We start from the raw sequence: 27,945 nt of genomic DNA on the forward strand, positions 1-27,945 counted from the left end.
TTCTTATTGCTGCAATAGTTTATTAGTGGTGTCATTTTTATTTATGTTTATATTGTGGATGAAAATAAAACCTATCTAACTATAATAATATTACTATAATATTACCTAAATCCCCCCTTGTGTCTGTGTACCACAGCTGATTTTCCTGGTTTAAATCGAAACATTTAAAAAAATCTTGGTTGCATCAGGGTAGTCAGAGTTTTTTAACTGTAAAGGCATTACAAATAGGGTATTTATATTATGGGGGAAAGGCCCTTCTTCAGAATTGGAAAATGACAAATCTCAAGAAATACCACTGAACCCTGCGACGGCCTTTGACTTTGACAAAAAATGACGTCTTATTTTGTATAAATGTAAGCAATGACATTACAAAATTAAACTGTACTCAAGCCAGAGAGGGGTGTCCCCTCGGTGGTCAGCAGTTTCCTATAAATGTAATTGAAAACCACACAAATTAAAATACGGCAGTACCCCTTTCGGCAGTAACCCAGTCTGGAATGATGGTTTAGGGCCGAGGAATAAAATTTGATGAGTAGGTCAAATATGTTACTTCAAGGTTTACTTCTATTCAAAGAACTAATTTACTTTTATATCTAAGAAGTATTTACTATTAATCCAAGGGTGCAAACATTTAGAAATGATTGCATTACAATATCAGAAGCATGCTACGAATTCACAAACCAGGCAGACATGCGTAAAGAATTAACAACTTGAAAGTGCCTTAGAAAAGGACCTCCACTCGGTTAAAAACGAAAAACATGGGTAAAAGTCCACAAACTAATATAAAAAGACAAACATTAAAAACGAAAAATAAAATAGAAGATGCCTTTTCTTAAGCAATGGCTAAAAGGCATGTTATTGTTTTTTCTTCGATTTAACTATTTGTTATAGTTTAATTAAAAATTTAATAATGTAAAATTATTATTGAAAATCAGGTTAGCAGCTATACACCGATCCACTTAGCAACGACATTAATGAAAAACAATGATAAGGTTCATCTACTTCAGAATTTCAAATCCCCGACATTTAAAATATTGAAAAAATAAACAAGGCCTAGTCACCTTTTTGAGATTTTGCTTTACACCATTTCAAATTAAAAGAGAACGAGGAAGAAATAAAAACAAGAAGAGAGGAGGAGGGGCAAAGAGGAGAAGAAGAGTTAGGGGGAACAGATGGAGAAAAGCAAACTTGAAAAGCAAAAGACTTACCAAAAAGTCAAACACTGACAAACCCAAAATTTCAAATGCAATACACATGTGTCCATGGAAGTCGAACCAATCGAGCATTTTCACACAAAGCCTGAAACATAACATATATACATCTCTTCTGGTACCGATGAACTTAACATTTTGATAGCAAACAAAATCAAAATTGGGAACTACATAAGCAATTAAAGACAAAAATTCAAATTGTTTCACTATTTTTTTAAATTAAAAGGAATAATCATTTGTTTGTTCCTAGCTGCAGCATCCTATTATACAACTAACTACAAATTTCCCAACACCCATTCATATATAAAATAACACCTATTACAACCATAGCTTAACAGAGGTTGTAGTATGTGGGGGGGGGGGGGGGGGTTACACACTTGATTGATCCAATGTACCCCGTTCTGGACAATTAAAGTAAAAATAGAAGTTTTTGATTAAGCCCACCCCCAACCCTCTGAGGGGTAAACTCTATGCGTACCAATAATTTTGAAAGGAGAAAAATTCTAACTTTAAGAAGGGGGAGGATTAAAGTACCCATTGGACACTATTCCGCGATGTCGTTGATACTATTAGCCAAAATCCTAGGTTTTGCGACAACCAACAATCGTCTAGACTGAAAGTGCAATATTTCGGTACAATGACCTATGAAAAACTTCATAACCACACCCATACGTTCGGAAGGGTCATTGCTCATCATGCAACTAAAATCACTTTTTAAAGAGTGGCAAAAAATTGTCCGAATATTGAAACCATTTATGCACAGTGACACAAAAACACTACTGCCCTATTTGAAGGAAATCCTCTTACTTGGCAACAATTTTTTTTGGGTTTTGTGAATAACATTAGCAATGAACATTATCATCCCGAACCAAATTTGGTATGATCCAAAAAAGCACGCTTTTTGCAAATGAATAATAAAAATAGGAATTCTAAGCGTCAGGACAACGAACTGTCCTTCAAAAAACGAGAAATTAACACCAATCTACTTTGAATAGCAAGTAAAAATCAAGGGCTTTAGCAGGTTTTAGTGTGCCAAGATAGAAAAGGTAGGACAAATATAGAATTGGTATTCCTTCTAATGAGGATGCATAAACATCGAATTCCCGGCAAAAAAACATTCGGTAATTAACTCAACGAAGTTTGTATTTTCTTAGGGAGGGAAGAGGGACGTTGAACAAACCTCGATATTTCCTCTAGTGAGAAAACAAAAATATCGAATTCCCAGCAATAAATTAGTCTATAGGGAGCAATTTGGAGTTAATACTTTCTTGACGTAGGTAGCGGGGAGGAGGTGCATAAACACCTATATTGGTATTCTATCAAGTGAGAATGCGAAAAAACTACAGTTTGTATTTTCTTGGGGGGGGGGTGTTCAAGAAAACCTAGAGTTCAATTGGTATTGGTTTTAGTGAGAATTCGAAAATATGAACTTCCTGCAATGACGTAGTCAACAAAGAGGAAAAAGAAGAATGGGAAGTCTGAGGATCATTGAGGGCGATTTTATATAAGAGACCAAAAAATATTTGGGGACTTTCCAGGGGTGGTTGAGAGGGGGGTAGATAGGGCACTTGCCCCTAGCGCAGAAATTTTAGAGGCACAAAATTTCAAATAAATTATTTAATGGCTATAATCATTTTGTAATTTTTGAAACTGTACTTTTATAAAAAAAAAGTAAAGGTCGCAAGTAGTAAATGAAAACAATTATAAATTGTTGATTAATTAATAAAACAAATTAAAAATAACCAATTAAATAATAATAAATAAAACAATTAATTCAAAATAAATTACAATAATTATATAATTTAGATAATAATACATAAAGATTAATTAAAAAATAAATTAGTGATTAAATAATAAAACTGAAAATAATTGTGCTAATAAATATTTTTTTTTTATTAAAGTTTGACCTGGAAACATTGAGAGACAGGGGGGGGGGGGGGGCACTAATCAAGATTTTGCCTGAACGGAAGAAAGGCCAAAATCATCACTGGGTATTCGAATCAGAAGATTCTGTCGGGGGAAGGGGGGTAAGATTTTGTTATTCGTCCATGACAAATATTATACCAAGATTATTTACAAGATTGATTTCAAAGATTAAAACGATTCTAAAAGCAACGAATATGTGATAGGATTACAGGATATACCTAGGTATACCCAGGAATAGGATATACCCAGATTCAAAGAGCAACAGAAGCGATGGCAAACGCCGTCGTGTTGTTTTGTATTGTTTGTCGCTTAACTCAAATATAAATTTAAAATGCACGTGATAATGTTGTTATTCTTGGTTACCCAAACTGGCTCAGCCGGCATTATGCTGTGGTTGTTATCCGTTGCAGGTCACATCCAAGAAGACTGGAAAAAGACACCCTGTGGCGCTTAAAGATACCAGCGGCGAGGCAGCCCCTGGCTAAGGTGCATTGTCTCTTGCATTCATTATCAAACACTACGTTTACAATTACCATAGATTGTATATTTATATTGTATATTACATATTTACACGTAACTTTTCCTAATTGGAGAAAAATTATAATATATTACTATACAATTATTATATTATACATTTAGTATACACTAGCAGAAAGAGCCCATCGGATAAATCATAGAAAAAAAAACGCAACGCATGCCCTATTTTGAGGATCAGGAAAACTATCAACTGTATCTGTCTATGGATGCCCTCAGTTAGTCGCTGTATTACCACAGAAGAATGTTTTCAGAGCTGAAAATTAGTTATTGGCTGGGGCATATGGACACTTGCCAAATTTTTAAACGTTGTATAATTTTATAAGAATATTTCAGAGTTGAGATTAGTGATTGTCAGGCATTTACGGACACTTACCGACTATAGACGTAAAATACATATTTATATCTACACATTCATGTTTATTTCCATACAAAACATTTACTTGAAAGAATCTGGAAAGGAACACATACAAAAAGTCTAGAGAATTTCCAAAAAATCTTTGTTCTTGTAGATATCTTCTCCTTTGTTGCCTATATGTTTTACCTTTCAGTCCACCCTCTGCTACTTCAGCCTGCTTGTATGGATATTGTGTTCATTTGTAAAGATATTGAGTTCATTTGTGAAGATATTGAGTTCATTTGTAAAGATATTGTGTTCATTTGTAAAGATATTGTGTTCATTTGTAAAGATATTGTGTTCATTTGTAAAGATATTGTGTTCATTTGTAAAGATATTGTGTTCATTTGTAAAGATATTGTGTTCATTTGTAAAGATATTGAGTTCATTTGTAAAGATATTGTGTTCATTTGTAAAGATATTGTGTTCATTTCTAAAGATATTGTCTCCATTTCTAAGATATTGTGTTCATTTGTAAAGATACTGTATACATTTGTCATGTGTAGTATATAAGGGTGATTTCTCCTTTTTTTTGAATTCTTCTATTCTTAATTCAGTTATATTTGATCAACCAAGTAGTGCTGGTAAACATGAAGCACACACTTTTGACCCTCTTCTTGAATCTATGGTTAATTTTAGTTGCAATTATCACACTACTATTGATTACTGTGATAAAATTATGCCCTCACTCTCTTTAAATAGTAGCTTTAATGTATTTTGTTTGAATGTGCGTGGGATAAGAGATAAGTGGGATAGGTAAGGTAAGGTAAAGGATACGGCATTAGACTTTACAGTCCCTACCGGCGGTGCTGATCTCCGTTTCTTGGCCCTTCAGCCAGGAAGTGCAATGGGGGGTTGGGGGCCAACCATCCTGTGCTGGGTTGGGGATAGTCTGAAATCATATTTGTGGTCTGACAATTCTTGCCCTTTTGATGTCATAGGCCTGACAGAAACGTGGTTATCTGATAGTGAAAATTTAACAGTTTATGATATGCATGGCTATATTGCTATTCATGTCCCTAGAATGTTAACAAAGTATTCGGGGGGGATTTCTTTGTTTATAAAATCTAATATTGAATTTAGTAGACGATCTGACCTTGAATCCTTGTTTACATTAGTGGTGTCTAATAGTAGGACAGTTTATTCTCTTGTCGTGGATCTAGAAAGCCAGTTTGTCCAACACATCTGTTCTGTGATTTGCTTGATCAGCTTTCTGGCTTAGGGACTTTCTCCAAAAAAAAAAAAAAAAAAAAAAAAAAACAGATTTATGTTTTGGGAGATTTTAATTGTAATATATTAAATGTCCGATCAAGTGACAAATATGACCATCTTTTTGATGTACTATCTTCTTCTGGGCTACTTCCTTCAATTTTTTTCCTTCTCGTGTTGACCCTACAAGAAATTCTGCCACTTGAATAGAAAATATTTTCATTTCTCATTCTCCTAATTTGAAGTTCAATTCTGGTCTTGTTTCCACTGATTTTTCTGATCACTTCCCTATTTATCTATCACTATTTGTGCCTAAAACAGTGAATGTGCAACTAGATTATTCTTGCGTCGTATGGAAACTCTGTTGGATAAACATTTTCCTCTTAGAAGAAGGCCAAGGAATTTTACACGGAAATGCCCATGGATGTCTAGAGGTCTGATCAATGCAACCCATATGAAGGCGTCTTTGTTCAAGGCTGCATGTAAAAGTAAGACACAAGATGATCTTTTGAAGTAAAAACATTAAAAAATATGCTCACTTTTGCCGTTCGTCCAGCAAAAAAGTTGCATTTTTTGCGTCGTTGTGTAATGAGTGTAAGGGGAATTTGCGCAAGGTTTGGACTGTAGTGAATGAAGCTCTTTCCCGCAAAAACCTCAATCAGTCTTCCCCATGTCTTTATAGGAAAGCTGATGGATCTATTGTGGACAAAAAACCCTCAGCAAGTGATTTTAATTTGTATTTCATCACGCTTCCTTCAGTTCTCATTCCACCCCAGAGTAAAGTAAGTTTTTTTCCTTTGACAGGAAAGTCTTTTTTCCTTTCCCATGCATTGCTACTGAGATTTCTAGTATTATTTCTGAACTTCCAAGCAGTCGTTCAGTTGACAGAATGTCCTTAAAAAAAAAAAAAAATTGGTCAGTTTGTTTCTTACCCCCATCTAACACATAACTAACCTCTCCCTTTCTTCTGGTGTTTTTCCTCATTTATTTAAAATTGCTAAGGTTGTACCTTTGCATAAAAAAGGTGATTCATCTCTAATTTCAAACTACAGACCTATTTCTCTTTTTCCTGTCATCTCTAAGATTGTTGAAAAATAGTGTATCGTAGACTCTCTTCATTTGTGTTTAGTACTAATACGACGGCTGGAAATTCTCTCATAACTAACCGTCACTATGGTTTTCGTCCCTCTTTCTCTTCCTTGTATGCACCTTCAGATGGAACAGAGTTTATGCGTGTTAATCTGGACAAGGGCTTGTGTGCTTTGGGTCTGTTTCTTGACTTTTCAAAGGCCTTTGATATGGTTCACCACTCTGTTCTTTTGTCTAAACTATCTTTATTTGGAGTGCATGGAGTTCCATTTGAATGGTTAAGATCTTATCTGTCAGGGAGATCTCAGTATGTTTCGGTTAATGGTACTTCTCCCTCTACTTTACCTATATTGAAAGGTGTCCCAAAGGGCTCTGTGCTTGGACCACTCTCGTTTCTAAATCACATTCATGATCTTGTTGATGGTCTTCATCCCCATGTTCACCCTGTTTTTTTGCTGATGACAGTAACTTTTTCATTGCTGCAGTGGACCTGCAATCTGCCACTTCTATAGCTCAAAGTCTTCTTGATAAAGTAAAGGATTGGTGCTGGTCAAATGGTATCAATTTCAGGACCCTTTACCGTATGAGAGACGACCAGGAGCCAATCACCCTGACTTATGGGAATGATATTACACCATAAGCTACTATGGTGAAATTTCTTGGTGTGTATGTTGCACCGGGTAAATTCATTTCTTCCTCCTAATATTATGGTTTCTCTTTATTATGATTCTATTTATCCTTACCTTTCTGCTCTGTCTGGAGTAATATTCATACATTTCTTCTCCGCTCAGATCAGAGCCCAAAATAGGACAGTGAAGGCTACTTTTCTTCTCTCTCGACTTTACCCTTCCCCTGATCTTTATAATGATACTGGAATAGCTCCCCTGGATCATATTATCTTTATTAAAGATAAAGTAAAGGTAATCTTTATTTAGCGCATTCTGCTTTTCTAGGTACTCTTCCATCGCCCCTGCAGCAATTTCTTTCACGTACAGGCTCAGGTAGGTACTCTTCTTTTTTAACGTAGTTCTTCTAGACGATTTATTTTACCAAAGCGATCATCTACAGCAGCCCAGAGGTTTCCTGTATATCAATCAATTCTATTATGGAACTCCATCCCTTTGGATGTCCCTCTATTTTTTTTTCTGCAAAGGCATTATTTCGTCGGATCTTTCCTGTTTAGTAATTTCCATCTCTCTCCTTTGTTTTCATTTTTCCTGTTTTCTCTTCTCCAATTGTTTCTCCTTTTTGGAATTCTTGCTTAACTGATATCTCTCTCGCTTATTCTTTTCAAATTGTTTTCAGGAATCTTCTTAATTTTAAAAGTCTTTTTTTTTCACTGTATGCTAGTGTTTATTCTTCCCCATGCTCATTTCATATGTATTGTTTGATTTAGGGTATTATTTATGGTTCTTTTAGTGCTCTATCATTGTATTGTATGGCCCATAACAAGCAAAGCTTCTTGGGCCGAATTACTTTTTTACGTTTGTAATAGTGTTTTAGTATTAAAGATGATTTAGAATCCGCTGAGAGCAAAACAAAGAGAAAAAAAATCAACGAACTTCTACGGATCTCTTTCCCTCCCTCTTCAAGACTCCAAGAATCATCACAGAAACAAGCCCTACTCACCAAACTCAACATCTCTCATTTTTTTTTGTGATTTTTCGAAAGATTTTAGAAAACATTCTAAGAAAGGTTGCATTTTAAGAAAGGGATGTTGCACAAGCACACAATCCAATGGTTTTTTCGAGTGCGACTCTCCTCCGAAATGTATTACATTTATTACGCTATGGGTATAATTAGCATTTTTCTTTTGCTTTTAATTAAAAAGAGCTAAGAGCTCATGTGGCACTAGTGACGAGAGATCGGAACCGGTCCGGTTATGTCAATTACGCATGTAAAACTTGTATATTTTACTATTTCTCTAATATAAATTTTATATTTTCCTTAGTCTCCATGGTTCCCATTATCTGCATATAAATTTTTGCATTTTTGGAATATATATAGATATATTCTGTGGTAGGCACAATACTTGACTGGGTAGAGAATTTAAAGTGCCGAAACCCTATAGGCAAGTGCATTCTCCTGATGAGCCCTTGTTTTGGGTTGTTGCCTCTGAATTATTTGTCTTGACTGTTTTTATTGTTTGGTAAATGACGACTTATACTTATTGACGACATGACTGCCTGTCCATGGATTATTCTTTATGGTTGATTGTGTATGGCTATGCTGTTTGACCTATGTGATTGTATGGATGAGAAGGGTTAAGGCCTCATTCAAGTGCTGGTCCATATTAATCACTAATTTAGGAAAATAGTCTTAATTTTCTCCTTCTGTCTCCTTTTTTTTTGTAATGTGTTTGTGCTGTTGCATTGATGATTTCTCTTTTCGTTATATATATATATATATATATATATATATATATATATATATATATATATATATATATATATATATATATATATATAATATATAATATATATATATATATATATATATATATATATATATATATATATATATATATATATATATATATAATATATATATATATATATATATATATATATATATATATATATATATATATATATATATATATATATATATATATATATAATATATTCCTTCATTGCCTCGTTCTGCCTCAGAACGTATAAAGCTTTTACACTGCAAAGCCAAAATTCTTGAACACAAGATAATTTCTTTTTCTAAGGGGGATGGGAAGAGAAATAACTTTGAACTATATTTGACAGTTTGATTAGCAAATACAAAGAATTTTAAGGAAAACTAGGGTTTTGAAGGAAGGTGGCCGAAGACCCCCCACTACGTAGGTCCCTCCTTGAACACTACCCAAAAAGAAAAAAAAAAGATTAAACTCACTTTTTTCCATCAGGATCTTTTTCTTCCAGTTTTTCTAGGACGTTAATTTCCAGTCTGGCAGCTTCCCGATACTTCTCAACATTTTTAATGACTTTTAAAGCCAAAACTCCACTTCTAAAATTAAATTAAAGATAAGTCTAATTAAACAAATAAATACAATGCCTAATTGATTTTCCAGCTGATTTATTTTTCTTAGTTGCTTCACATCTTTCTTTCTTTAGGATCTATCGGGAAGTCTTTGTTTTTTAATATTAAAACATTTTTTCTCTTTTTTTTGCGGAGGAGAGGTAATTTCCAATTCACTCAGTTACAAAATATCAATTTTCAGTCTGATAGCGTCCCGATACTTATCAGGACTTATTACAACTTTCAAAGCAAAAAACACACTTCAAAACTTAAACGAACAATGCGAAAATTAAATAATTGAGAATGTCAGGCAAATCGATCTGGCAGAGTTACGTAACATCTCATTTTCTTTAGGATCTAGCGATCGGCCTCTGTTGATAAGATCTTCAAATGCCTTTAATGGGAGGGGGTAGGGATGAGTTCCCACCCCTTGTTTTCAAAAACATTTCTTTTCAGCCTAGAAGCTTTTCTGTACTTCCCAACTGTCTTAACCACTAGCAAAGCCAAACTCAACCTCTAAAACTTAGTAAAAATTTCAGTTTTAATAAGACTAAAAACAAAATTTCAACTAGTTTAATCTCAACAAAAATAAAACTTGTAGTTTTAACAACATAAAGGAAAACTTAGTTATCAAGAAAACCAGGTTACATAATCGAACTTTCGACAGCGAGGTAACAAATTCCTTCAAAAATCCTTACTAAACGAGTCTAATTCTCTCACCCCCTTTCTCTTTCTCTCTCCCTTCAAGTGAGATTGCATAGCCTTACTTATGGATATGTACAACAGGCACGTACGCCATTTTTGTGAGGGGGAGGGAGAGGTAATAAGAGACAAACTTTACTATGATTTGAACAGAAAAGCCCAAAAACTCAAGAAAATTTTGGATTGGAGGAGGAGGGATTTGGTCATGAGCCTCAGACTGTAAGGTCATCTCTAATGTACAATATATTAGTTTTGAAGACTTAGCGTGGACTATAATCAACTTCGAACTGATTAAGTCATTTAGTATTGTCACTACAAAACTACATGAAGTGGCGCTGCTGTCTTTCATACAGTATTGTATTGTCACTTATTGAAGAAATTTGATTATGCAGTAGCCTATAACCGTTTCCTATCCAAAATTCAAAATCATTTTTCCGCTAAGTCTATTTCCCGCTTCCAGTAAGTGCGCAAAGATGCACATAGGGATGACACTAGGGGGTTTTAGCAGTCCTCTAACTGGAAGATCAAATATACGAACGAAGTTAAAACTCTACTTTATAACATCTTTAAAATAAATATAAGTTAAATATCAAGGCACCAACAGGGAAAGGTAAAGAGGGAACTTACTGCTGCCTACCCAGAAGACAAAAATATACAAAACACAAAATAAATTTAATATCCCAAAATATGATATTTCATGACAAATATAAGATTTGCTCCAAACCTTGGCCTCCCCTAACCACGAAAAAATATTAAAGGCTCGTTCCCAAGAAAAAAATTGGAGTGGGGACCTTTTGGCACCTATCAAGAGCGAGAAGTGACATTTTATTACCACTTCAGACATGTTTTATAGCCCTTTATGTACAAACACTAGTTCTCTGTTTAAGTTTGACATTTGTATGATCGAAAATACAGACTCAGATAAATATGTCACAATTAGATCAAGTAAATATTCTCTCGAAATGATATTTTAGTTTCGCCAAAATTACAGAAAAACCGCTATCTGTATACAAGGCTGTATTCAGTGGATGAAGGGGTATCGGATTTGAACCCCCCCCAAGTTTTTCACGTCTCGTAAAAACGTAACAAAATGCATATAAACAAATTTGTGATTCGTTTTGAAGTTTATTTTCGTGGAACTCAACCCACAATCCTGGATCGCTTTCAAAATATTATTGAAACTTGGAACGCGGGTCTAAAAAACTTTCGCCTCCAATCAATCTCGCATCTACAATGGTTTCAGATAGCTCCAATTTCGTTAAGAAGACTCTGCCATAAGTTTTCAAGAACCACAGGGCCATAGCACCCTTGTCCTCCTAAAATGATATATTTGGGGAGGGGGGCAAAACCCTATTGCTTACTTCCAGTTGCTAACTTACACCAAAATAAGAAGCAAGTTCTCTGACACTATTCTAAAGGTTACAATACTGAATAACACCATTCATTACCGGTAACTGGAGCCCAAATACGGTGGAAATTTGGAAGGCTTGACTAAAAACTTCCGTTTTCAATTAATCAGCTCTATAAGTAAAACCAATCTCTATGAATGTCTAATGAATGCTTCACAACAATTTACAAATCAATTACTAAACCTTAATTAGGCACAGAAGGAGAGTTAATTATACAAATTGGTACTCAAGATTTTGTAAAACAACCAAGAAAACTATTTAACTATTAACTATTACTCGTACCAATCACGACCAAAATTTTAACCAAGGCCATATTCTAAGAGAGAAAGGGGCCACCAGAGTTCACAGAGTAAATCAATTCTGATTTTGGGTTTGACCCCCTACTTCAGAAAATTTATAATCAGGGCTAGTTTCCCAAGAATAAGGTCTGCTAAGCTTGTTCTCGCTTTTATTTGAAGATTGTTCAGTTGTTAAACCGTTTCAGGCACGTACGTTTTTCGTTGATTTTTGAATTAAAATCAAATTGGTGGAATTGATGAAAGACTTGAGAGTTATGGCTAGTCGTAGTAAAGCCAAGACAGGTAGTCTCAGTGAGAGTCACAGCTGGTATAAGCCTTTTTCAGGATTGTATAAAAAAAAATGTCATTTCACTTGTTTATAGGTAGTCTATCATCCATCCTAGGGCAGAGCTAAGGTAGATAGGCATGGAGTAAGGGTAATTCAAATGAGCTTTGCCTACTGGAATTGCAATAGGGATTACCGAGATTTTTGGATTGATTCATGACGGACAAAGATGTACCCCGAGGAGCGAGGGGACAATGATAAGTTTTCTGGCGGGGAGGGGGGGACACTTTTTCGTAATTTCAATAAGAACAGACCAAATATTCATGATAATTTAGGATTTCGAGGGGGAGGGGCATTAATTAGCACTAAATCCTACAAGCTAGCACCTTCAGCAAAACCAAAACTGGTTAACCACCCCACCCAGAGGCAGTATAAAACTGTAAACCTGATAATCAAGAGCTAAAAACAGAAGAGAGTACTGCAATATTCAGTTTCACGCTAACTAATAGGAACAAAACAGGAAAACATCAAGAGGGCAAAATACTTGCAATGGTAGAGCCCTTTTTAACAGTCGAAAGAAATTGGTGGAGGAAATTGATAAAAATTTTTCAAATATTCCATTTTGAAAAAAAATTATCCATCAAAAAATTATTTCAATTAAAAACGAAAAAATAAATTAAAAACTCTCCCACAAAAGATTTCATCCAGAAAATTAAAGGGCTACATTTAACCAAAGACAAGCGAATGTATAGCCAAATAGTAATTACAGTGAAAAAAACTTTAGCAACAACCAAAGTGAGAGTCATACCCAAAACTTCAGTCATACCACCTTCAGCAAAACCAAAACTGGTTAACCACCCCCCCCCCCCCCCCAGAGACTGTAGAAAACTGTAAATCTGATAATCAAGTGATAAAAACAAAAGAGATTCAACTTGATACCCAAAACTGCAGTATTCAGTTTCGCTCTAATTCCTAGCAGCAAAACGGGAAACATTAAGAGGGCCAAATACTTGCAATGGTAAAACCATTATAACCCCCAATATATGTTACAGCTGTAGAATTCTTAAAGGCAATTAATATAAATGATTATAAATATAAGTTAAAAGATAAATAAATATAAGGGAAAAAGGGAAACGAAATATTAGCTTCTAGCATATAATTCACATACCTTTTTAAATCTTTAACTTTTACAACTTTTCCAAATGTACCTTCACCAAGGGTCGATTGAACCTTGTCTGCAAAAAGATCAAATAAAAAATATTAGAAACAATTCAATGGAACAAATATCTCTAACCATGATGGATTTTTTTTTTTAGTTTTCTCAATATAAAATGTTTAGAAGTATTTTCCAAGTTACCATTTTTCCCCTGAACTAAATTAAAACATATTGAATCTTTCCGGAACACGCATGCTCCATTTATATTTAGTCAGGAAAGCTTCTTTTCTCAAAGTAAAAAAAAAAAAAAAAAAAAAAAAAAAAAAAAAAAAAAAAAAAAAAAAAAAAAAAAAAAAAAAAAAAAAAAAAAATACAATATTATTTTTCTACCCTTATTACTATTACTTCATTAACAACAAATGAGAAACTCCGTCAAAATAATTGAACAGAATATAGCAATACAAACAGTAACTAAAATAAATTACTTTCTCTATCCCAATATTTTTAAAATGAATATTAACTCATAGTAGCGAAAGCAATGATAATACAAAGTAGTACTAGCAAGAAAAAGAAGATAGAAAGTTAAAAACGGCATTAATAAAAAAAAAATTTAACATGTAAGACATAAACATTTTAAATCTTCTAGCTTACAGACTTTCCAATTTTATCAATAGCAACATTTGATCACTCACAAATTACTTTTTAATTTTTACAGAAATAGGGGAAAGAGAAAACCAGAAAATAAGAAACGTAAACGCAATTACGACATATATTTGTAATAGCCTTTAAAGTTTAATCCAATTGAAAGGTTATAGGTATGTAAAAAGACCCTTTAACCCAGAACAATTTTCTATTAGAATTATTTTTTGCAATTTACAAAAAAAAAATCTTGGAAATAACACCAAATAACCGATTTATATACCAAAAAAACTATGATCTTCTGATAGCCTAAACTGAAACCATCCAATCACTTTTTTTGAATACAGTAATAGAATGGGAGAAGGGATTGTCAAGAGGGATAAGGAACAAAAAATAACAATATCAATCTTTAAGCTTTAACAGATGTTTATTAACTTCTGTTGAAGGAGTAGAGTTAGAACCCTAGATCCCCCTACAAGTATAGACGAATGGTTTTAAATTAGCAAAGAATAAAAAAAAAGGTATTAACAGAGAAACTTTAAAATGTAAAAAAGTTGTCACTGTGAATAGAATAGACACGAACATCTATCACGGATGATGTATCCAGTGTGGTAAATCAAATGGCCATCTTCATCATCTTCAATCGACGGTGCCCTTGAGCTCTGTAGGAATCAATCACATCGAACCAACGAAGGTAGAGCCACCAATCAGACGAAACACACATCGAAGATACAGATCAATCAGAAAGAAGGCGCATGGTCAAATTCATTTCAGAGAAAGGCGTCGAAAGACCAACATGCCACACGAAGGGATTACCGAAATAAATAGAAAAAAGACGCAAATGGTAGCACTGATTTGGAATTGAATTGATATCTTAACCTATGTAATTAATAGCAGCAATAGAAAAGAAAGCAAAATTCAATCAGCATTAAAACAGAATGAATTACTTAAGAGTCCTTATGACATATTTTACCAATGGCTGAGAAGTCTATGTTTTTAAGGGCACGCGCTGTATAGTATCATAATGTACTGCCTACCACAATATGCCGAAGTAAGATGGATTCGCGCTACCCTGTCCAAACCCACAATCTTAAAAAGTTTTTTTTTTTTTCACATATGACAGAGAACAGCGGCCTACGACCCAGTTGCAAAACCCAAGAGAGTTTAGAAATAAACACAAAAAGATGTAAGTAGCAGCACTGATACAGAAATGTAATTGATACCTTAGCCTAGGCAATCCTTAGCAAAAAAAAAGAAGCAAATACATAATACCAGTATTAAAGCAGAAAAACCGGCAGTTACTCTTGACATTGACTCCAGAATTTACTATTAACTCCAGAGGCCTTAAATTGACTCCGAGAGAGTAAAAGTTAAAAAGTCCGAATATTTTGAAGGGTCGGTCTATGCTTGCTTACAACAGGAGTAGGCGCTGAGAATTTGTTTAACCGTAGAGTCCCCATACTTACGGCCAAGTCGGTCAAGATTTAGATGTAATTTGGTAGCAATAACTTTACAAGAAAATTGGATATGCAAAGAATGAACATGTTATTCTAATCACATTTCTGATCACAACAATGTGTTATTTCAGTTTTAACTGTTGAAGGATTTGAACATCTACGAGCATTTCTTATATTTAAAAAAAAAGAAGGTGAAACTCTTGCTGTAAAAATAAGAATTGCATTAAAAAAAGAGCCAATAAAAAAGAGATTTAAAGCCCAGATAACGGTAAAACGTTCTATCCAGATTTAGACAGACCAGTCATATATGCAACCTTCTCGTCCCTTGGGATAAGGAAGGGATGGAGATGTTAGCTTCGAAATACCTCCCCCGCCGAGTATATTTTAGGACCAGGATTGATTCCCGTAAGTTGCATTTGCCTAGCTTTGCTTCTTTCCAAGATATATAGAAGCCCCTCACATAGAAATTTATCAAACTAACAATAAGTAAATAATAAAAATAATTTGAATTCGAATCGTCTGAATTCGTCAGTCAAAATGTCGAAAGGATAAATAATAAGAATGTAATTGATAATAACAACATTAATACGCTTTCTAGGAAAACTAATAAGCCTGGCCCGTGATTTTTGGGTTAGGAGAAAGGTAGTAAGTAACGGCACTAGCTATCAATTTTTTATCCAGATTGAGTTACACGAAAAACAGGACGTCCTCGAATGAAAAGAGAATAGAAGTTAAGGTTGAATTTAAAGGAAACAAGAACTTGGTTGGAGGGAGTATAGAGTGAAGTTTGGAACATAATTTTGCACAAAAACAGAACTAGCTTTCCGTCGATCCTCGAATTCTGCATTTTCATGCATATGAGACACGGTTTGAGCGTCGGAATTACTGCCCTATCAAGCAGCGTTTACAGGCATGCCTAGTTAAGACTAACATGTCCAGACACCTGTCTGTCCATGCATAAATATTCAGCCAGTTCCCGCTCACATGTACAATACCATGGTTCTCTTTCAGGCATGTTCGCCGGATTTTCTTTCGCGGGGGGGATGATAAAATAAGTGCCAAGAAATTCTGGACAATTTAGGATTTTTTTCTAGTTGTATAACCTGGAGCACTGTGTCTAGGATCTCGAATTCTACCTATGAGCATTTATTTTACAAGAAATGATCTAAGAAGACTCCATAGAATCACACTTTCAATCCCACATACCAGCTGGAATTCTCATAATAGCACCGCTTTATTGTCTTCACTTCAAATAATTTATCCTTTACCGTCAGGACTAGACTTAAAAATAGTTGGTAACTAAACGATTAAATCGAATAAATCTCCCAAGAAACGAGAACCATGGGCCTATACACCGTGTTTCTAGCGATAGGTTAGTTGTGACTCGTTTGAATACCAGCATACATACCAATCAAGGACAAAGGCGTGATCCAATCCCCCTATTCATGCCTATTTTGGTTTGCAGTTCATTATGACGTCATCCAGACGAAATATACCCTAAATTTGAACTTGCCGAGGCGGAAACTCGTTGTGAAATTGGAATTATGGTTACCGCAGAGAAAAAAAAAATCACAACACAAAGGTAAGAACCAAACCAACAAGAAGAAAGCCTTTTAGCTACACATTTATGAATACAAAATTACCTGAACCTCGTAAATTTTGGCCTTAAAGCTATATTATTGGTGCATTATCGTTGACGATAGCAAATTATACCAAGTCTTTCCATGAAAAAAAAAAAATGAAGATTTTGTACATAGTGTATTTACACAAACAGTCATTATAGAAAATTTAAATAGAAAGCCATTTATCTACCGTTAATCCCGGTTTGGTCAGCAATTTATAAACTTATCCCTGGCTATTTAACGTCCCATTTTGCTTCAAAATTCAAAATACAATTGAGATTGTTATGTACCAACAGAACAATATTGGAATTTTTTTTTGTCAGCCTTGGCAAATTGTTCAGATGAGAGAAAGAGAAATAGGCAGAAAGACAGAGGAAGAAAAAGAGAATGAAAGACAGAGAAAGTGAAAGGATGCGGGTGGGGGACATCCGTCTAGGGCCCGTCGTGTGGGATAACTGAAATATAAGACTTAACAATTATAGTAAATCACGATAACGTTGCCCCATTTTAGCAATCCTGTAACCTTGCAATTAATTTCTCTTTGCAGTAAACTGCCAAAATAGTTTTATTTCACATTATTTAGGGATATTTCTGTCGAGAAAAATATGTTTCGTCTATTATTTATCTTGATAGGCATGGGGATAATCAAAGGGTTTGTATTATAAACATGGCGTCATAGGCGCAAAAAAGTGACGAACTGAAAAAATAAAAAAAATAAAAGGAGAACGAAGATAAAAAAAATGAACATACAATTCAGAACGTCAATAAAATCAAACGGAACTCAAGTTTGTTTCATCGGAGGGGAGGAGGTCTGGTGAGTAAATGAAATCGTTGGTCTGTTCAAGAATTGACAGATCTCATAATTTTAACGAGCCCTCTCACATACTTTCTATTGGGATCAAGGGTAAACTCAGGGATTAAGGGACAGATTCTTATGTCCCCTTCTCCATGGAGGGGGATGATATATTACTTTAATGTCAGAAAACTAAAGTTCGCTGCATATTACATTCCTATGGATCATGCTTATTATGTTTAAGCTGCATGTTGAATGACGAAAAAACACAGAAACTTGTGCCATGATATGTCAGGTTCATATAAAATGTCGGAAGCTGTTTAGAAAAACTGTTCTAAGATCTCTGATTTTTATAGTCTTTTTGGTTGCAATAAACAACTCTGTACTCGTTTCGTTTTCATTACTTCGTAGATGAGCCTCATAATCATTTGTTTTACATGTTAATCAAATGTAATAACATGGTTTCCTTCGCTTTGTTAAAATGAAGATTGATTTTAGTTCGAAACATTTGCCTAAAAATACTTAATACAGATTTTGCCAAAATATATCAAGTAAAAAAAAAAAAAAAAAAAAAAACTGTCGCCACTTTTGACCCCCCTGTTAAGAACATTTAATACTGCTAAAAGAGATGGGCTTCCCCAGGGAAAAAAGCTAGGGCAGAACGAAGGTGGACAAATTGGCACCATTCCAAACTCTTTTGGTTGTACCTTCTTTCGTTCAGTGTGAGGTCACGCGCAGCGCGTGAGGCAAGCACGCAAGAACTTGGGTAATCCAACGACGAATTAAAATTTTCTTCTTTTTATAATAAAGATTTTTCTCTGTCTGCACACCGATTTGTTTTGTTAACGGACAGAACCAAATGTGTGGATACACCTCGTATTTGGAATTTTTGATCTTTTTTCTACCTTCGTCCAACTTTTATTTCCTCGTTTTTCGTTTCTGTTTCAACTTTTATCGATATTTACTTCTTAAGTTCCCATTATTTGTATCTTTATTTTTTTTTTCTTATTACTATCATATTTTTGTAGTTTTACTTAGGACGCTTTGTTGCTTATCATGGCAACATATTTGCGACCTAATTTTTTTCCCTAAGCTTCAGTAGGTCTAATTCCTGTTTCTTTTTTGACGCAATTTGTCAATACACAAACATCAATTGTTGAAAAATACAAGAAATGAGCAAAAAAAAGCAAATTTCTGCCATCTATGTCGGACCTTAATTTCAAGGCAAGGAGGATTATGTTCATGCTAGGATGCATTATAGCAAGGCAGTATAATTCAGAAACTACCGTTGCAAAACTCCTTAAAACTTTTCTATCACGTAAAGACACAAAATCTAAAGCAAAATTATTTACTCCAAAACTGACATGCATAACATTATGGTCCGGATAAAAAAAAGAGAGAGAAAAACAAAGAATGAATCATATATATATTTACTTCAAGAATTTATCCGCTTAGCGAAAAAAAAGTCTAGTAATGCGAGTTTTCGGCTTAACATGACAGACAATAAATCATTTTCATTATTACCACAGAAGCAACGATAAACACTTTAAACATCAAAATTTTCTCGCCTTATAAAGGAGATCAAATATTCCACAAAAGAAATGCAAAGACAAGGAAAAATATTTAGTACTTAGTTTCGTGGGATATTGTACATTTTAAATGATCAGTTCACATAAAAAGTACTTGGGCCAGACGCATATGCCGTATTTTTTCCCTGAGGAGGGGGATACCTTAAAAAAATGAGGGTAGGTGGTATTGAAAGTGCACCTGTATACATTCCCAGTCTGCGTTGTAATAGTGCATTTGATCCTTTAACATTACTTGAGATGGGGACATCTTATAAGATAAAAAGTTCGCATTTGACATTAGCTTGGACATCGGCAAAGTTGGTCCTGATCTTCGTAGCATGGTATAATTCCTGTTTGAATGTAAATTTCTTCTTTTTTAAAAGGTTATTTAGTTCTTACAAGTTGGGAACTTTTCTTCTTGAATATTTCTTGAAGCTTCCTGAAGCCGTCCTGGCTGAGTGGTTGGCGCGCTGGCGTGGGAATTCTCCGTCCAAGGGGCACGGGTTCAATCCCAGTTGTGACCAGTTATTTAGTTTGGGACGGGGGTCAGTGGCGTGACTCTGTAAGCTCAGCCGGAGTCGATCCAGCTCGACTCTGGAGAAATCTGGGTACCTGGAGAAATCTGAGGAAGGTAAGCAGGAAAAGTGTGTGAAAGCACCGGATGGTTGACCCCCAACCCCCCATTGCACTTCCTGGCAGAAGGACCATGAAACGGAGATCAGCACCGCCGGTTTGGACCTTAAGGGTCTAGTGCCGTCATACTTCTTACTGCTACTACTTACAATGGGGTTTGTAAATACCATAAAAATAAAGTTTTCCCTCAATTGTAAGAACCATTGTTTAACCACAGAGAAACAGAGAGACTACTTGTAAAGAATCTTACAACTCAGAATTTCTTTTTTATTACTGGCTTAAATTTTCCTCAAAAGGTGTTAATACCAATCAGAGTTTCAGAAGAAGGTTTAATGTCTCCTCAGAAATAAGGAATAGTGTGATTGCGTCATAAAATACGGAATACATAAACCAATGAATAAGAGCACTTTTCTCTGTCGCGGAATTATAAGAAAGTAACATCCTTCTTGGTAAAGTCAAAAGAAGCTATTAAATGAAGCTTTTTTGGCAATCGTAATAACCATGGTATGGCTGAAAAATGAATGAAAACATAAAATGGTATGCTCAAGCACTAAAAGCAAATCCACAAAAACAACAAATAATATCAAGAGCATGCCAGCGCATGCCTGACAGACCACACCTGTCAATTTGCAAAGTTCAGTGCCTTCAGTTTCATACAAAATTATTTTCTGCAGTCAAGCAAACAATCATCCTGTAAGTCAATTTCAGCAGAACGAAATCTAAATGGGTTTGTCCGCGACATAACTAATGGGTTTTCAGAAGGGGGGGGGGACTTCGTGCATAATCAAGTTTTATTTTATATTCATTACATTTTATACCCTCTATGAAACTAATCTGGCTTTATTGTTGTAGTAATTCTTCTAAGGAAGAACAGTATTTTGCAAAAAAGTAAAAAAAACATAAAAAAACGTTTTTAGAACCTTAGGAATATTAAAATAGATTACATGCACCCAACACATCAACATCACTTGGCTAACATATGCTGTTGTTCTAAGCGTGATGTATACATCTCACACTAACGAACCCAACTCATTTCTTAATAGAAAAGTACTAATCCACTAGGAAAAATCTAGGCCACGGTATTGCCATCGGAGGTGGACATAACAGCGAGGTTGCATCTTGCACAGTTGCACAACTTCGGAGGTATCAGATACCTCAAAATGACTGGACTTGACAAATAGTTTTGCGCTCAGTGTTGTACATGTATCTCGCATTAGCAGGGAACAAGGGTTAACTGAGAAAAACAGTAGCCCACTAGGAAATAATCAAGGCCAAGGGCTCCTGCTCTGAAACAAATATCAAACAGTTCGTGGTAACGAACCGTAGTAAGGAGCGACCCGGCTCAATAGTAACCAAAACTTTAAAAGTTATGAACTTAGTATTACCCATCAAAAGTTTATTGTTTTAAAAAGTAGAGTTGTAACAAAGAGTCAAACTTTAGCGTAAAGAGCGGTGTGTTGAAGAGGGGACAACCCCTTTCATATAAGGAAAAATTTTCGTTTTAAGAAAATTTTTCATATTCTGTAATCATATTCTGTTCGTTTTAAGTTTCAATGTCGCTCCTTACTTGCAGTTAAAAAAAAAACTTGTTTTTTATTTATTTAATCTATATGAAGAGATTACGACAAGTCGCTTCACTAAATTCCTTAATAAATACTTCTAGAGACACGATTTACACGCAGGGCATATATATATATATATATATATATATATATATATATATATATATATATATATATATATATATATATATATATATATATATATTAATTGCAAAAAGAGTATGTGCATACCTCTATAATTCTTTTGTTGCCCAGCCGTAAAGTTCATTACCAAAACAAGAAGCAGAAACAGAAAAAAAGAACCAAAACAGATATTGCAGATACGTTATTATGACAACCTGGAAACACCTATTGTCTCTTGATTTGGATCGCTATTTAACCATGGCAATATTACAAAATACGATATATAGTTTAAAAACGCTTAAGTGGATCAGAGAAAAAACGTTCTTAGTCCCAGTGCCTCTGTCCCCGCTCCCGAAGTCTAAATTTAAGGTTCACAACTTTAGCCTCTCTAGTTTATAACAGGTTCTCAACTTTTAGAGGGTTTTTTAGTTAATATTGGTGATATGGGGCAAGACACTCTCCTAGATTAAAATACCACTTGGTTTCCCCAGCCTAAACAGTTTGTTCCTTAAATTACCAGCGACATCAAAATAAATACAATATTTACGCCCTTCCCTCCCTCTGAACCCCTTTTAGGCCTATTCTTTTGGTTGTTTCAAATTTATGAAATTTCTAAAGCAGTAGCCCTTTTTTGTCAGCCACACTAAACAGTGAAAATAAATAAACAATGCTATTCAGTAAAATTTGCAAAGCTCTTCCTCAGTATAAATTCAACATGATCTGTTGATTCCCATTAAAAGTCCAGTTTGAAAGGAAAGCAGCTCCTTCTTAAGCTGTTTGTTGTGCCACAAGTTTTTAGCTTATTTTTCACTGATTTCTGTTCGCATTCCTCTTTTTTTAATTTAGCATCCACTACTACCCAAACTGAAAAGCTGCATTTAGAGGAGGCCTTTTTTCATTAGAATTGAATCCCAGATTTTTTTTTATGATATGCTGAATAGAACTGACCAGACCTGATTGAAAGCTTCCACTGAACTAGTTCAAAAAATCAGACTTTATTTTTACTGTCCTTAGTACTTAAGTACTAAAAGAGCAATGGATTGTTAGTAAAAACCAAACAGTGCAAAAACACATTAGACTGAGCATGCCTTTTATGGTTAGTAATTTCTGGACAATTTTAAACTACCGTCGCAGAGTGGCTCGTCTTCAGTGAAGACTTTGGCTTCTTTTTTATTACCGACTTCAACACTGGTAAGGACGGTGCAGCAGAATTGGCAGTTAAATTATATACATCTTTCACCGGGTAAGATCCTAACAAGTCCGTGGCTAGTGGATACTCAGCATAAGTTAAGTCTTGGGGCACAACATCAATGTATGCATTTACATCTGTTGAATAAGCTGAAGTATTCACAAAAGGATAAGCCTTTTCTTTAAGGCTAATTGATTTAGTAGAATTTGTTTTAGGCGAAGGCAGAGCGTGATATGGATATTCGTCAAGCCAAGACGTTTGAAGTACTGACGTTTCTGTTGATCCGATGTCACTTTTTGGAATCTGAGGAACTGAATATACTTCGCTTTTCACATCGCAGCTAGTCTTTTTACGAACTCTTTGCAAAAATTTATTCTCATTAGGCGACGCTGCCTGCAATAAGTCGTGCTGCTCATGAGATAAATTTTTGGGAATATCAATCACATTACTAAACACTGTTTCTACTTGAGGACGGCTTTTTAATAAGGGATTATCAACCCAATCAAATTGACTAGTATCACTTTCACCGAGATTATCACTGGACATTGAGACTTCACCACCATGTTCTGGAGGTGGAATATAACCCGTAAAATATTCATAGCCACACGTGGGAATTTGACTTAGTACATCCTGCTTTTCAATAATCCGTGGCTGATCAGCAGGAAATACATAGTCCTGTGGCACAACAGACCAATTGCCACCTAGAGTCCACAATTCAAACGGCATGTCCATTGTATCATAGCCTGACTTCACAGTTATATCTTCTTGGACTTCTTCATTATTTTCGTTTAGTTCTTTGGCTGGACTTTCAGTTGGCGACACGCTTTCAGATTTTTTCTGGATACTATCCAACTGCGTTTCAGATAAATTAATATCTGCACTACAATCCAAAGAATATTGATCAACTAAGGGATCATAGGCTAACGGTGACCCTGTAGGCGTGAGGGAACGGTCAGAAGAACTGTCAGAATCATCACTACTAGTATCACCGTCAAGCGAGTTCATATTTAATACAATAGTTTTTCGTTCTAAATTGACAGACGTATCAGCACCGCGAATTGGCAAAGGTGGATCACCGTCAATGGGAGGAGATGCCAATGAAAGGGAAATACACCGAACTCGGTCTGTGAATTTTCGCACTAAATTTGCACATTGACCAGTCACGTTTTCGACGAAAAGGTGAGCTGAGCTTTTAGACTTTTGGACGCTAACAGAATTGCCTTTTTTAATCCATGGCATGTTCCAACTCTCATTGCTTCTCTTCAATCACAATCTAAGGGTTTACATTAATTGTGATGATTACGAGGCACTACGATTTGGCTGAAAAATATACCACTTTGTACAAGAAAACGGTCAAATTAACTTTTAAGAAAAAAGTTAGAGGCGGCTCATCCAGTTCTCTTGAAATTTATGAGCAGTTACTTTTTGAGATAGTTATTTCCAACAGTTTCGAAACAAGGATTTCAAATGGAGGAATAGTGGTGAGCCTAAAATTTTGTTGTCTTTTGATTTTTTTTGTAATAAATTCTTGTAAATGTATTTGAAAACTGCATCCATACCAAGGCAAGGGAAGGGTGTTTTGTTGACCGCCTCCCTTCTTGTTTCTTCTATTTTTCCACAAAATATTTAGGGATGGAGCGCAAAAAGTCACGTCATTATTTGGAGCCGCTCATACAATTGAAACTACACCCATGCCAAAGCAAGGGAAGGGTGTTTTGTTGACCGCCTCCCTTCTTGTTTTTTCTTTTTTTTTACACATAATATTTAGGGATCGAGCGCAAAAATTTACGTTTGAAACTGCACCTATACTAAGGCAAGGGGAGGGTGTTTTGTTGACCCCCTACTTTCTCGTTTTTTTTCTACTTTTCCACAAAGTATTTAGGGATCGAGCGCAAAAAGTTACGTCATTATTTGGAGCCACTCATACAATTGAAACTGTTGCTCTATAGGGGGTTAAAACGTGGACGTGACCATAGACTCACAATTGACAGACTTTGAGGCAGGGGGAAGGGGGTAAGAGGATTTTTCCTAGGTGGATAGTAAAAAAAAAGTTAATTTCTAGAATACATTTTTCAATTTTTCGACTGATGTGTCAGTATCAGGGCAAGATGCCCCGACATTTGTGCAAAGTGTACATTTAAATATAAAAAGTTATTATGTTCAAGGCCGTATCCAGGGGGTAGAGGGTTTACCCCCCCCCCCCTTAATCCCTCCTAAGCACAGACCAAGAACGTTGTCGTTACTAACACCAATAATCTAAAAACATTAAAAGAAAAAGAATCCAATAATGACAAACCAAAAAAAAAATCTAACTGATGCATCGAAACTTCATAGTCAAAATTTTATAGCACCTTGTCTAGTTATCATTCTTATATCTATGACAAAAAAGGCTGAGAAGGGGTTTGTTGCTTATGTATTAAATTCTGGTCACTTTTTCAATATAAAAACAGCCCACAATCATTTCCACCCATCACGAATCTCCTAAACACTACTGGAGTCCTAACCACTGACCAAGAAAAACTTTGTCTAATCAAGTTCTTTCATTTATCCAATAATACAAGAACAATACCAAATAGTGCCTCGTTATCACACAAAGATGTCGACCCAATAAAAAACATTTCACACTTCACTAATCATAATAGATATCTTTTTCACTCCATAGTTTCTGCAGGAAGTATAAAACTCTTGGACGGAGAAAGGCACGAGCCGTCCTAAAGATAGAAAGAATTGCGCGAGCCTCCGCCAGAAGCCACGGACTAAGTATTTATAGCCTTGGTCTCTATCTCATCGTCTCTCAGTAGTCAAGTCAGTCAGGTTGACGAAATGAAAATAAATTGAAGTTTAGTCAGATAATGCGCTTTTAAAATATGTGACATTAATCACAGGTGAATGTTGCAATGATTCGGGTTTCGTATGGTGTTCTGAATGAGGGGGTCCTATGCTTGAACAAATGTCTTTTAGACAGAAATATATAAGTTACTACATATTGAAGCATATTTTCTTTAATATGTGCAAGCATTTTTTGGGGGCTGAGGAGGGAGGATAAAAACAATGAGGGGATTTGAATAAGAAGTACCGACAAATTCGGGATATTTTGGGATTTCTGGGATTTGCAGACATAGCCCCCCCCCTCCACCCTCAGCATACGTCCCTGATTTAGACAATATTTTTAGAAAGATATCCAAACTTTTTAAACTAATAAAAAATGAAACACGTCATACATAAAACAATCAGAGTAAAAATTAAAGAATTTAGTAATATGATGACTACACAAGCAGTGGGTCTTCGCCAGTTTTTTTTTGAGGAAAGGGGTTCTGCGTGGGATTGACTCCTCATGCAGTCTTTAAAATTCGTGTTTTTTCTTTCTATCCTCTGTCCGAAGTTCCAGGAAAGACCTTTGATTATGATATAAACGATAATCAATGTCAAACCTAAGCACAGGGACCCCCTCCTTAAACGTCTTAAATAAAAACGAAAGAAAAGTGTTAGGCCCTAAAGGCGTACTTTTCTAATGCACAAGACTATCAAAGCAGCAGAAAAACTTACACTCCCCCTAAAATTTTTGTTCCACATGATTATGCAGAAAATCATCCCTCAAATGAAAAAATATTAAGATTTGCATAGCAATAAGCTATGCCACAACCACAACAAAATAATGCAAATTGAAAACTAACACTCAAAAGTTTTCTTAAAACAAAAAAGTTAAAAATAAACAACACAAAAACCTACACTATGCTTCTATTAAGTTTTATATTGTCAATCTACATGAAATAGCCTTTCAAAACATGCAGAAGGTTTGGTGATATAGATAGGTAGCAGAAGATGACTAAGGAGAAGTTAGTGGGATTGAATTTTGGTAATCAAACATACACTTTAGCGACAAGACCAAACCTTTGAACGAACATGCTAGGGACAATCACTTGAGCATCAACCTTCAAAACTTCTTTAAGTCGTCTCTGACGTCGTAAGGCATAACTGGTGAATCTCTCATCACTAGCAGGGGATACCCAAAACCGAGATGTCTTCCCATCTTCAGGAGCACCAAATGTAGAAGTCTTCCCATCTTCTCCAGTTCCAAATCGCGAAGACTTCCCATTGTCTGTGACTTCATTCGCCCCTTTCTGATGAACATCAGCTAATGTAGATTCTCTGCGACTATATTTTCGAATCAGACGAGTGGTAGATTCTCGAGCTGACGCAAGGAAACCTGAACCTTCTTTGATGATGGATGTATTTCGTGATGTTTTTAGTTCATCTTTCAAATATTTGTCTTCAAGTGGGAGAAAATTCTTTCGACTAAATCGACGACGAAACATGGAAAGTGATCCGTCTGTTTCTCGGTCCACGACCGGAGTTTTTTCTGGATCACCAAAATCTCGACTGAAGTCATATTTTCGTGTAGGCACTTTTGATTCGCTTTCTTCAATAGGATTTAATTTATCATTTAAAAATGAATACCTCTTATAACGATAGTTAGAATTCAAAGAAGAGTCATTGTCCCGGGGCCTATATCGAACAGAACCTTCGCCGACAGTGCTTGAACTATACGATTTAGTCAAGCTATATCCAGAGCTAATACCCAGAGTAGCTGAAGGTTTATCACGAAATGAAACAGAACGATTCAAACCAGACGAGTAACTTGTGCCACCACCGTAATTGGAGCTATAAGAGCTGCACAATAAACTGGAGCTTCCCAATCCATGATTACTACTCAAATAAGATGGAGAATAGCCAGTTGTATTCGAGCTAGTATAGCTAGAATCTGAGGCAAGTCCTTTAGAATAGCTACCAATACCTGTTGAGGTATAACTTTTGGCTAGTGCATATCCACGAGATGGTACTGAGCTGCTATACGATACACTTTGACCTGAGGTGGCACTTTTTGAGGTAGGAGATTGTTCAAGATTTAAGTCTCGAGCCACTGATCGCTTTTCACTAGGCCGTAGTAAGTTTTCTATTTTTGTTGAAATTTCTGCAGCCAAATTATCAATAAAATTTTTGGACCTTGTTCTAGTTCGATAGGCATATTGAGTTCGAGGTTTATAGTCACTTACTTCATCCATTTCACAAGAACTATAAAGTTACAACTATTCAGTCTTTTCACTAGCTAAGGACCAACTTGTTGAGTGGACAAGAACCGTATTCTTTTTCTA

The 27,945-nt window shown here is 35.3% G+C and overlaps 2 protein-coding genes across 26 annotated transcripts in view; both read right to left on the minus strand.

The window, feature by feature from the left end:
* LOC136038542 (repetitive organellar protein-like) overlaps positions 1 to 27,945 on the minus strand; it is a 223,826-nt gene that overhangs the window by 136,220 nt on the left and 59,661 nt on the right. The gene's annotated exons all lie outside the window — the stretch shown is intronic.
* Positions 1 to 27,945, minus strand: part of LOC136038540 (dual specificity protein kinase CLK2-like) — a 56,100-nt gene that overhangs the window by 20,788 nt on the left and 7,367 nt on the right. Inside the window, exons 1-6 of one of the 7 annotated variants that reach the window (XM_065721662.1) lie at positions 25,418 to 25,573; positions 22,730 to 24,065; positions 14,429 to 14,507; positions 13,219 to 13,285; positions 9,250 to 9,363; positions 1,209 to 1,299 (exon numbers count right to left, since the gene is read on the minus strand). In XM_065721662.1, the coding sequence (XP_065577734.1) occupies positions 1,209 to 1,299; positions 9,250 to 9,363; positions 13,219 to 13,285; positions 14,429 to 14,507; positions 22,730 to 24,031 (1,653 nt within the window). In that variant the 5' untranslated portion in view covers positions 24,032 to 24,065; positions 25,418 to 25,573. Of the gene's footprint in view, positions 1 to 1,208; positions 1,300 to 9,249; positions 9,364 to 13,218; positions 13,286 to 14,428; positions 14,508 to 22,729; positions 24,113 to 25,361; positions 25,574 to 26,724; positions 27,943 to 27,945 lie in introns of those variants that run through there. The other 6 variants (XM_065721660.1, XM_065721664.1, XM_065721663.1 and 3 more) reach the window with 6 other exon arrangements.

The sequence above is a fragment of the Artemia franciscana genome, chromosome 18, assembly GCF_032884065.1.
Source record: "Artemia franciscana chromosome 18, ASM3288406v1, whole genome shotgun sequence".
NCBI lineage: Eukaryota > Metazoa > Arthropoda > Branchiopoda > Anostraca > Artemiidae > Artemia > Artemia franciscana.